At 45.8% G+C, this 12,617-nt stretch overlaps 1 protein-coding gene across 5 annotated transcripts in view; it reads left to right on the forward strand.

Annotated features, from left to right (window-relative positions):
* The window catches only part of LOC133414781 (potassium voltage-gated channel subfamily C member 1-like), a 77,037-nt gene that overhangs the window by 50,041 nt on the left and 14,379 nt on the right, over positions 1-12,617 (forward strand). For 4 of the 5 annotated variants that reach the window (XM_061700396.1, XM_061700400.1, XM_061700397.1 and 1 more), the window contains exon 2: positions 7,301-7,432. In XM_061700396.1, the coding sequence (XP_061556380.1) occupies positions 7,301-7,432 (132 nt within the window). The remainder of the gene's footprint in view (positions 1-7,300; positions 7,433-12,617) is intronic. The other variant, XM_061700399.1, reaches the window with a different exon arrangement.

The following is a 12,617-nucleotide window of genomic DNA, read 5'->3' on the forward strand; positions in this document are numbered from 1 at the left end:
ACATCAACTAAATCACCACACTCAAATTTGATAGGATATAAAATACTATTATACGTATGTCCAGAACTTTGTAAATAAGATTTTTTCAAAGAGCATTTTACAAATACTGCATCCTTACAAACGTATTCGTGAATCAAGCCCATTGTGAGGATGATGACAAAATACTGTGTGTATATGTTTTGTACTCTCTCTATCTATAGACATCTATTTGTCCTAACTGTAGACTGATGATATTAATCCTTTTGAGGTACTTTGCTAACTTTTTCCAGCTTTATACAAGTCAACAATTCTTAATTTTATGTCTTCTAGGAGATCTTTTTAGCGAGGCATGGTATACATCAGGCAATGCTTCTTGACAAGAGACAATTCTAAACTGGTGTGTGTTCAAGTGGCCAGAGCAGCTTTAAGCCACACCTCCAAGCCTGTCTCATTGCTGGGACTCCAGGTTGGATCACAACTAAGTCTAATTAGCTCTCGGAGAATAAGTAGTCTAGAGGTTCCTTATTTAAATACGTGTTCTGGCGCAGTCTTAAGTCCTGACCTCAACCTGATTGAGATCCTGCGGCATGACCTCAAGAGAGCTATACACACCAGAAATCCCAGGAATATTGCTGAACTGCTTTCATATAATGCCCTGCAGTTCCATTATTGGAGCCTCTCTCTCTCCCACCTCCCCTCTCTGTTTTCAACACCTGTCTCCAATCAGCCTCATCACCACCGGTATATAAACCTGCCTGTTCCCGGAAATCCTCGCCAAAGTATTGCAGCTACCTCAAGCGGTACCACGGCCCACTGGCCTCTAGTAAGCCACTTTATTTCTCATTCCCCTTTTGACTCCTGTGTCTCTCCTAGTTCCCAGTGTACTCCCTGTGTTCCGGATCATTCCTGCCGCCAAGCCAGCCACCTGTCCTATCCACTGCCTTCTATCATTCCATGCCACTGCCTGCCAACCCACCTAGGACCACATCCATAACCTTTCCTTAATAAACTGTTCATCATATTACATCTGCCTCCGCCTCCTCTTGGGTCCAGCTCCTCTCTATACGTGACAACTGCAACAGTTTTTTCAAGAGGAATGGTCCAAAATTCATTTGATCGTTATGCACTCGTTATGTCTGATGAGCAACTACAGGAAGTGTTTGGTTGAAGTTGATCCTGCCAGAGGAGGATGAACCAGTTATTAAATCTAAGGGTTCACTTACTTTTTCCTCCCCGTGCTCTGAGTGCTTATGTTATTTTCAATAAAAATATAAGAACATGTAGTTAATTGTGTGGCATTAGTTCATACAGTCGGTTGGTTTATTCTTGTGATTTAGGTAAATATCAGGCCACATTTTATGACCAATTTATGGAGAAATTTAAGAAATTCCAAAGGGTTCACATATGGTTTCCTCCCACCAATAAATAATAGCAAAAGAATGAACAATATAGTAGCACTAAGACATTGTTGACTGCAATTTTATTGGTGTAAGACCTCCCATTTGGAAAGGAGATTCAAAGAAAAACCTTGGTCTGTAGCTTCTCTTTAATATTTTTCAGCCCTACTAATCGGTGTGTGTTTGGGAGTGTGCGTGAGAGAGAGAAGGTTTGTGTAACCAGGACAGCTCTAGATAGGGCTGTTAAATTAGACCATGGTTAATAAGCTGTGGGACTCAATGTGCTCTCTTTGGATTAGACGAAGACTTCATCTGTCTGTCTTCATCATTGACCTGACACATACCCACATAGCGCACCTCACACACACACACACACACATACCATTTGTGCACCCATACGGTATACGTATACAATGACAACAAAATGGTTAATCGGACAAAGAAAGATTGATGAGCAAGAAAACAATATTGCAACCCTTTACACTGACAGAAAGTGTACAGGACAAGTTTACTTGGCACACGTTACTTGTACATCTCCTTAACTATGTTTGTATTTGCAAATTATGAGTTTTTTTTCCTTCTTCCCTCAAGATGGCAGCACGTGCATATGCAGCACTGCTCTCTGTCCCAAACGGTGTTTTCGTGTTTTTCGTCTTATACGTCAGTGTTTTAGTCCGTCTTCGTCATGTCTACATGTTCCAAGCGCAGATACAGTATAAGCTTCTGTTCGACATCAGCAGAACTACTTTTACGCAGTTAAAGTCTACTCTCACTGAGGAGCTACGGAACTACGGTCTGCGCCGGGTGCCTACAACAGCTGCAACCCCCACTCCTGCATCACGCCCAGAGTGGTGGAAGCAGAAGAAATAGGGCAAGCGCGGAGGTATCTGAGCTAGGCTAGCGGCTAAACCACACAAGCCAGCTATTCCCTCCACCGTGTTAGCCAACGTATGATCTCTGGACAATTAGCTGGATTACATTTGACGACTCCGCTCTACCCGTAAGACTGTGAGTGTTGTGTTTTTGTGTTTGTGGAAACATGGCTTCACAGCAGCGTTCCAGACAGCCCCATTCCGTTCCAGCAGCTAGCATGCTACTGAGCAGACAGAACTCTCGCGGGAGGTAAGACTCGCGGCGGTTCAAAGATGCTGACCCCAAGGCTGTGTTTCCAAAACTCTACTCAAACATTGACTTTCCAACACGGCGAAATAACACTGGACAATATCTTTACCCCCCTGAGATGGCCTACAAGGCCCTTCCCCTCCACACCTCGGCACCTCAGACCAGATCACTGTTATGCTAATGGCAGCTCACAGACCACTGGTTAAAGTCTCCCAACCAGTTAGGAAACAGGTACGAGTGTTGCCAGAAGGGTCCCTTGAGGCACTTCAAGACTGTTTCGCCAACGCAGACTGGACCATGTTCAAACAGGCTGCAACCTACAACTCCATCAGGAGTACACAGAGACTTTTACTGCCTACATCAACAAATGCATGGATGATGTCACCAGCACTAAGTCCATCACTGTCCGTGCTAATCAGAAGCCATGGCTGTCGGGGCAGGTCTACAGACTACTGAAGGTCCGCAACACAGCTTTTAGATCTAGGGATGAGGAGGGCTTGAGGATAGCCAGGGCAAATCTGTCCCGTGGCATCAGGGAGGCCAAGACGGAGTACTGCAGGAAGATCGCCCACCGCTTCAGTGACAGCAGTAACACCAGGAGTCTGTGGCGTGTTATTCAGACCATTACAGACTATAAACCCTCACCACAGACTAGCAACAGCTTCACCTCCCTGCTAAATGAGCAAAATTACTTCTTTGCTCGCTTTGAGGCACACAACAGCAACCCCTGCTCAAAAGACTCCACCCCCTCCTGGTGACCAAAGGCTGACACTGACCCGGGACAGCGTGAAAAGATCAACACACGAAAAGCCCCGGGCCCAGACAACATACCTGGTCGTGTTCTGAGGGACTGTGCAGCTGCACTCACAGATGTCTTCACGGACATCTTCAACACCTCCTTGAGTTAGGGTGTTGTCCCCACGTTCTTCAAAGCCACCACCATCATCCTGGTACCGAAGAAGTCGTTTCCCTCCTGTCTCAATGACTACCGTCTGACAGCACTCACTCCCATCCTGATGAAGTGCTTCAAGCGGCTAGTCATGCACCACATCAAGTCCTCCCTCTCCCCCTACTTGGACCCGTTCCAGTTTGCATATCGGTCCAACCGGTCAACCGATGACGCTGTCTCCGCCGCCTACCACTCTGCCCTCACACACCTGGACTCTAAGGACTCATATGTCAGACTGCTGTTCATAGACTTCAGCTCAGCATTCAATGCCATCATCCCTAAACAATTGAGCTACAAACTGCACCAGCTGGAGCTCAACACTTCGATGAGCAACTGGCTGCTGGACTTTCTGATAGGGAGGGTAGTACGGGTCGGCAGAAACACATCCAGCACCATCACTCTGAACACGGGGGCTCCTCAAGGTTGTGTGTTGAGCCCCCACCGCTTTACCCTGCTGACCTATGACTGCACATCGACATACAGCTCCAACCTCTTCATCAAGTTTGCAGACGACACAACTGTGGTGGGTCTCATCAGCAACGGCGAAGAGACAGACGGCAGGAGTGAGGTGAGCCGCAGGTGGTGCACGGACAACAATCTCTCCCTAAATGTGGAGAAAAGCAAGGAGATTATTCTGGACTTCAGGAGAGCGCACTCCCAGAGAGAGAGTGCGCAGCACCAAGTTCCTTGGAGTGCACATCACCAAGGACATCTCCTGGACCAGCAACAGCTCATCACTGGCCAAGAAAGCTTACCAGAGTCTCTACTTCCTGCGCATGCTGAAAAGAGCCAGAGCCCGACCCCCATCATGTGCTCATTCTACAGAGGGACCATAGAGAGCATACAGACCAACTGCACCACTGTGTGGTACGGAGCCTGGACCGCATCCTGCCGAAAGACTCTCCATCGCATAGTGAGGGCAGCTGAGAAGATCATCGGAGCCTCTCTTCCCTCCCTGCAGGACATTTACAGCACCCGCCTCACCCGCAAAGCCCTCCGCATAGCGTGGAATGCCACCCATCCATCATACAGCCTCTTCAGTCTGCTGCCATCAGGGAGGAGACTGCAGAGTCTTTTGTTTTGTGGAAATGACACAAGCACATGGCAAAAGACTAGAAGACATTGTGTTAAAATATACATCTTATTTTATAAATTGGTTCTTCATTAAACTTGGACACTTTTGACACCTAAATAAGTAGTTTTTTTTTGTTTTTTTTACTTGTGTATAAGTGCTCTGATCCATACTCAATTGCTGTACACTTCCCACCCATGGTACATTGCTCATGCACAGTCGCACGCATTACCACCCAACCTGAGCAGAGATGTTGCAGTTGGGACTCTCATTGCGCCACATTTAAGGTATTTTTGCACTGCACTCACCTAGTGTGAAAGGTCCGTACAGCAGCACGCAAGGACAGCACTGGAGGGGAAACTATGCCCATATTTGGAAGTGCTGACATAGCAGCTCTACTACAAGGATGTAATGGTGGCTTTCCCTGCTGGTAGACAAGTATACCGCACCTCACAAATATGTATTTGTCATTCTTACAAAAGAAAGCCCTTGATCTTCATATTGTAAGGAGGAGGAGGAGATGAACAGTCGTAGCAAAAAAAAAAAAAAAGGGAATGGGTGCATCCCATTAATGGCACGGCAGGATCCGAGAGAGTTTAAGCTTGTTCATGAGCTACAGTTCTACAAAGAGCATTTCAAGGTGTTTTTGAGGCTGAGCAGGGAGCACTTTGAAAGCCTACTGCAGAGACATCTCAGTACTTTACATTTATACTTTATAATACTTTATATTTTTCCAAAGCTCAGGACACTAGGACACCGCCTTTCTTATGACTTCCTCCATTTTCCCCTTGCTGTTTATAGTACAAGTTTGCCAAACACTCAGAAATCACTCCGCCAGCCCCTCTCTGATTGGAGGTGCTTTCTGACGTCACCACGATGCCTTGAAAAGAAAATTGTTCTATTCGAGGGCGTGTCGCGTTAACTGCTGCGACACGGCATTCCATATTCCTGCTCCTTTAGCACATATGCAATGAACTAGAAAGCCGACGGTGCCCTTTGCGTTGTCAAGTGCAGTGTGAAAAGGCCTTTAAAGGGAATGAGAGGAGCCGCTTTGACTGGTGGCGAATTAAGTCTGCTATAAACACATCCATAGTGGCGCAGCCAGCCCACTGTCTGAGCCGTCAGTGACCTAACCAACACCAGTCTTACCCGCCCCTGGCGGACAGTTGTGCCACCCTAAGAGTGAGTGCTCTATCGGCTTGATTTTAAAGCATCCATCCATCCATCCATTTTCTGAGCCGCTTCTCCTCACAAGGGTCGTGGGCGTGCTGGAGCTATCCCAGCTGTCATCGGGCAGGAGATGGGGTACACCCTGAACTGGTTGCCAGCCAATCGCAGGGCACATAGAAACTAACAACCATTCGCACTCACAGTCGTGCCTACGGGCAATTTAGAGTCTCCAATTCATGCATGTTTTTGGGATGTGGGAGGAAACCGCAGTGCCCGGAGAAAACCCACGCAGGCACGGGGAGAACATGCAAACTCCACACAGGCAGGGACGGGGATTGAACCCCGCACCTCAGAACTGTGAGGCTGACGCTTTAACCAGTCGGCCACCGTGCCGCCCTGATTTTAAAGCATACTGTATTATCTGGATTCAGGATGTTGCACACAACAATTATGTAAACTGTTTGTAATAACTACAATAGTGCTTTGTTATGCGATACTACTGCAGCAACGCATTACAGTTCCATATTAGTGCCCCTTGGAGTACAAGTTTGACAAGTGTCCAGTAAAAAACTGTATTGAGCATGTCCTTGGCCAGAGATGACAACAAACAAGTGCCTGATGATGAATATGTTTGAGGAGCATATTTTTACATCATACAGACAAATACTTTGTGATGACTGTTTTAGGTGTTATTATAATCTATTTTGCAAAGACGAAAATACACGTAGACATTTATCTCAGCCGTTAAGGGGGAAACATCACTCACACACACATGCACACACAATGGAGCATCTTACTGCAGCATATAAAAAGGGGTGTAAGGATGGAGCGAGGGAGGGAGGGAGGGAGGGAGAGAGAGAGAGAGAGAGAGAGAGAGAGAGAGAGAGACAGAGAGAGTGCGAGAGAGAGAGAGATATGGGAGAATGAATGGCAGGCAGCAGGAGAATGCTGCAGCAAAAACAGAATAGAATTGCAAACTCAGAAAAAAAGCTTCCTGAAATACATGGGTGATTAACAAAACTGCAATACTGTAGTTAAACTGTGTATACAGGATATAGTGAGTGGTCGATGTTTGCTCAATGATAAATATACACTATATGTTTAATAGTCTTACAACATTTAAGAGTGCTCTGCATACATGTGGATCGATTGAAAAGCTATGGCATACCTGACATAATATGTCTAATCATCCCACTATTGTTTTGATATTCACTTATTTTTCTTCGTTGCTTTTTCTCTATATCACACAGTGAGCTTGTGCTTTATATGTTTTACTACTTTTCTCGCTGCGTGTGCTGTAATGAATGAGTTTGCAGCATTGAGGACATTTGCACTAACATCATTGCTCCACTCTCCACCTTGTTAGCGATACCCCCTAATGGCAATTTCTTGCATAACAGCTTCATATGGTGCAATGCCTCAAACCTCGTCTTGCACAAAGAACAAAATATTGAACAAATGAATGCAGGGTTAAGGCTGGAATTAGCCAAAGTAACTAGTGTTCACAGACATGACAGGATACTGTTGTCATCTATTGTAAGATTAAGAAGACAAAGATGAGTTTGAATTGGAAACGTATTAACCCCCTCCATTTCCCCCCTTCCTCTGCAGTATGTGGCATTTGGTTCACTCTTCTTCATCCTCCTCTCCATCTCTACGTTCTGCCTGGAGACCCACGAGGCCTTCTACACCATATACAACCTGACTGAGAACGTCACTGGTAGCAATGTGACACACGAGGAGGTACTTGATGTTTTAATGTGTTAATGTGTCTGTTGTGAGCTTAAACATCGAAATTGCATGAATGATCAAAACCCTAACAATGACTGGCGTTTCAGGTTTGTGCTGTTCATTGCGAATTATTTCAACATTTACAAAATAACGTTAATTTTACATTCAATCCACAAACACAACCACTTTTCACTGGTTAGTCAGGACAAAATCCTTTGTACCCTTTTGTTAAAAAAAGAAAAACCCACAGTGGTTACTGAAATAACTTGATACTGACAAAAATAACAAATACAATTTTATTAAAAATTAACTAGTGTGCAACAATTTATCAATTAATCGATAATGAGTTTTGATAATCGGTTAATTTTTTAAATCCTCAGAATTTCAGCCTCTTAACAGTAAATATTAATAATTATATTTATTATTATAAAATATAATTATAATAATAAATATAATTATTAATATTTATTTTATAATTTTCTACCGCTTATCCGAGGTCGGGTCATGGGGGCAGTAGCTTTAGCAGGGACGCCCAGACTTCCCTCTCCCCAGCCACTTCATCCATCTCTTCCGGGGGGATCCCGAGGCGTTCCCAGGCCAGCCGAAGGATGTAGTCTCTCCAGCGTGTCCTGGGTCGTCCCCAGGGTCTCCTCCCGGTGCGACGTGCCCGGAACACCTCACCAGAGAGGCGTCCGGGAGGCATCCGAATCAGATGCCCCAGCCACTTCATCTGGCTCCTCTCGATGTGAATGAGCAGCGGCTCTACTCTGAGATCTTCCCGGATGACCGAGCTTCTCACCCTATCTCTAAGGGAGAGCCCGGACAACCTGCGGACGAAACTCATTTCGGCCGCTTGTATCCAGGATCTTGTTCTTTCGGTCACGACCCACAGCCCGTGACCATAGGTGAGGGTAAGGCTTTCGCCTTTCGGCTTAGCTCCTTCTTTACCACAACGGATCGATACAAAGTCTGCATCACTGCAGACGCTGCACCGATCCGCCTGTCGATCTCCCGTTCCATTCTTGCCTCACTCGTGAACAAGACCCCAAGATAATTGAACTCCTCCACTTGGGGCAGGATCTCATCCCCGACCTGGAGAGGGCACGCAACCATTTTCCGACTGAGGACTATGGTCTCAGATTTGGAGGTGATGATTCTCATCCCAGCCGCTTCACACTCGGCTGCGAACTGCTCCAGTGAGAGTTGGAGGTCACGGCTTGATGAAGCCAACAGAACCACATCATCTGCAAAAAGCCCAGATGCAATACTGAGGCCACCAAACCGGCCCCCCTCTACGCCTCGGCTGCGCCTAGAAATTCTGTCCATAAAAGTTATGAACATAATCGGTGACAAAGGGCAGCCTTGGTGGAGTCCAACCCTCACCGGAAACAAGTCCTACTTACTGCCGGATATGTGGACCGAACAGGGACCGAACAGCCCGTATAAGGGGGTTCGGTACCCCATACTCCCGAAGCACCCCCCACAGGACGCCCCAAGGGACACGGTCGAACGCCTTCTCCAAGTCCACAAAACACATGTAGACTGGTTGGGCGAACTCCCATGCACCCTCGAGGTCCCTGCCAAGGGTGTAGAGCTGGTCCAATGTTCCACAGCCAGGACGAAACCCACACTGCTCCTCCTGAATTTGAGATTCAACTTCCCGACGGACCCTCCTCTCCATCACCCCTGAATACACCTTACCAGGGAGGCTGAGGAGTGTGATGTAGTTGGAACACACCCTCCGGTCCTCCTTCTTAAAAAGGGGGACCACCACCCCAGTCTGCCAATCCAGAGGCACTGTCCCCGATGTCCACGTGATGTTGCAGAGGCGTGTCAACCAGGACAGCCCTACAACATCCAAAGCCTTGAGGAACTCCGGGCGAATCTCTTGCCACCGAGGAGCTTTTTAACCACCTCGGTGACCTTAACCCCAGAGATAGGAGAGCCCGCCTCAGAGAACCCAGACTCTACTCCCTCATGGGAAGGCGTGTCGGTGGAATTGAAGAGGTCTTCGAAGTATTCTCCCCACCGGCTCACAACTTCCTGGGTCGAGGTCAGCAGCGCCCCATCCCCAATATACACAGTGTTGATGGTGCACTGCTTCCCCCTCCCGAGATGGCGGATGGTGGACCAGAATTTCCTCGAAGCTGTCCGGAAGTCCACCCATGCCCGAGTTTTTGCTTCAGCGACCACCAAAGCTGCATTCCGCTTGGCCAGCCGGTACCCATCAGCTGCCTCAGGAGTCCCACAGGCCAAAAAGGCCCGATAGGACTCCTTCCTCAGCTTGACGGCATCCCTCACCGTTGGTGTCCACCAACGGGTTCGGGGATTGCCGCCACGACAGGCACCAACCACCTTACGGCCACAGCTCCGGTCGGGGCGCCTCAGCAATGGAGGCGTAGAAGTTCCAACTAGATATAGTCGGACTTGCCTCCACGCACAGCTTGGGCTCTGGTACCATTCCTATCGAGAGGGGTTGGACTCTCTTCCAGTCTCGGGTTGCCCACGGTGAGAGGCGCCGAGCAGGTGTGGGTATACTTATTGCTCCCCGGCTTGGCGCCTGTACGTTGGGGTTCACCCCGGTGGACGAGAGGGTAGCCTCGAGTCCGAGTGGAACATGTTCCGTGCCTACATTGCTGAGGCGGCCAACCGGAGCTGTGATTATCTTTGTGGTTCATCAAAATAAGAGATTTGCAAACATACTCTCTTACATTAGAAAAACATTATCAACATTTTTGCCTATTTTCTAACATGTTACAGCTCAGTCCTAATCTAAATAAATTTATTTTTGTGCATTTTCTGCACTGTCAGTTTCAAATCATGTCATTTTTTAAAATAAAGGGCTGAAAATGTTTACGTTATTTCAGATTCATCGATTAATCATAAAATACAGACAGATTAATTGATTATTAAAAGAATTGTGAGTTGTAGCCCTAAAATTAACTACCAGTAATTGAAATCTGGTATTGCTTATTTTTTTGTTTTTGTTTTTTGTGGTCTAAAAGAATAATTTAAAACAAACATAGGCTCCAGCACGCCCGCGACCCCAGTGAGGATAAGTGGTACAGAAAATGGATGGATGGCTGGATAATGAAACTGGCCTAGGGAAATATGATGGTATGCTTAACTTATGTTTCAGCTCCGTCCACAGATGTTCAATAGGATTTACATTAGGGCGCTTTGGAATAGTTCTGTTATGTTCCAGGAAAGGGTCCTCCATCACGATAAAACTAAAACAGACAGCATAAAAATAACCAAGAATGAAAAAGAAGAAAACATCGCACTAGCCCTGATCTGTATTCTGTAGAACATCTGCGGAAAGTGAGGAAACCTGCAGTCTGGAGAAGGCTCCCTTCAAACATGAGACGGCCAAAATACCAGTTGACGTGCACAAGTGCCATTGAGAGTTACAGAAATCAATTGGTTTCAGTGATTGAAACCAAATATTAAGTTAAGGAGACCATACTTTTTGTCTAAGTCAGTTTCATAAGACTTTTTCAATAATTCTGTTTGACCAAAAAATATAGCAATGCTGGATTTTTTTATGTATTATAGTGGGAGGTAAAAGTATGTGAAACCTTTGGAATGTTTTACATTTTGCTCAAATTGGTAATGTAATGCAGTCTGATCTTCATCTAAATCACATGAATAAACAGAGTCTGCTTAAATTAATAACATACAGACAATTATATGTTTTAATAAATCAGGTTGAAGTCAGGACTTTGACTAAGCCACTCCAGAACATGTACAGGTATTGTGTTCTTCTGAAGCCATTCTGTTGTTGATTTGCGTCTGTATTTTGGATAATTGTCCTGTTGCTGCATTCATCCTCTTTTGAGCTTCAACCGTTGGACAGATCGCCTCAAGTTCTTCTGCAAAATTTCTTGATATACTTGTTAATTGATGGATAATATCAACCTGTCCAGCCTCTCAAGGAGTAAAGCATGTGTGTTGGAAATTCCTCTTTTGCAGAATAATTAAGGAAACAGTCTCATTTTTATGGGATTTTTATAACAAAGCGCTATTTACATGATCTGCGATTAGCTGGCAACCACTTCAGGGTGTACCCCGCCTCCTGCCCGATGATAGCTGGGATAGGCTCCAGCACGCCCGCGACCCTTGTGAGGAGAAGCGGCTCAGAAAATGGATGGATGGATGGATATTTACATGATATAAACAACAGAGACAGAGGGAGAAAGGAAAGGGAAGGGAGAAAGAAAAAGGAGAAAGAAGAAACAGGAGAGCTAGAGGGGTTGTCCTCTTGCTCCCCGCACTCTCTGAAGCCGAAACTCCAAAAAACACATAAGGTCCTTCAGTCAGATTCAGTACATTTCCATAATCAGGACATTACCACCAGCTGTGGTAGCCCGCTTGGGCATGTCCTTGGATAAGACAAACAATGGCTTGCTGCTTTTAGCAAGGCTAGAGATCTCAGAAAGTTACATCAGAGATATGGAACAATAAAATAATACATTATAAAGGAAAGGCATTAATGTGAATATATGTAATTTTGCCAACTCACAGGCCCATGCTCCCTCCACCATGCTTCACAGTTGGGATAAGGTTTCAATGTTAGTCTACTGTGCCATTTTTCCACCACACCCAAACAATTCAACTTTGGTTTGATCTGTTCACAGAATACTTTGCCAGGAGTGCAGAAGAACATCCAAGGACTCTTTAGCAAACTTCAAATGTGCAGAAATGGGTATTTTTGACAGCAACGTCTTCCTCCTTAGTGGTCTCCATGAACCCCATTCTTGTTTAATGTTTTACGTATGGTAGATTTGTCAACAGAGATGTTGGCATGTGCCACTCTAAGGTTCTTTACCTCACATTCTGCTATGTGCTCTTGCAGTCATCTTTACAGGACGCCCACTCCTAGCAAGAGAAGTACCAGTGCTAAACTTTCTCCATTTATATACCATTTGTCTAACTGTGGACTTTTAGAGACACATTTATAACCATTTCTAGCCCTTTTGCTGCTTTTCCTTCTGTGAGCTCTTTTGAGCGAGGCATGGTACACATCAGAGGCAATGGTTCTTGACAAGAGACAGTTCTCAACTGGTGTGTGTTTTCTAGTGGCCAGAGCAGCTTTAAGCCACACCTCCAATCTTGTTCATTGATTAAACTTCAGGTAGGCTTACACCTGACTCTGATTAGCTCTTGAAGAGTCTGTAGCCTAGAAATTCACATACTT

Source organism: Phycodurus eques, chromosome 16 (genome assembly GCF_024500275.1).
Source record: "Phycodurus eques isolate BA_2022a chromosome 16, UOR_Pequ_1.1, whole genome shotgun sequence".
Taxonomy (NCBI): Eukaryota; Metazoa; Chordata; class Actinopteri; order Syngnathiformes; family Syngnathidae; genus Phycodurus; species Phycodurus eques.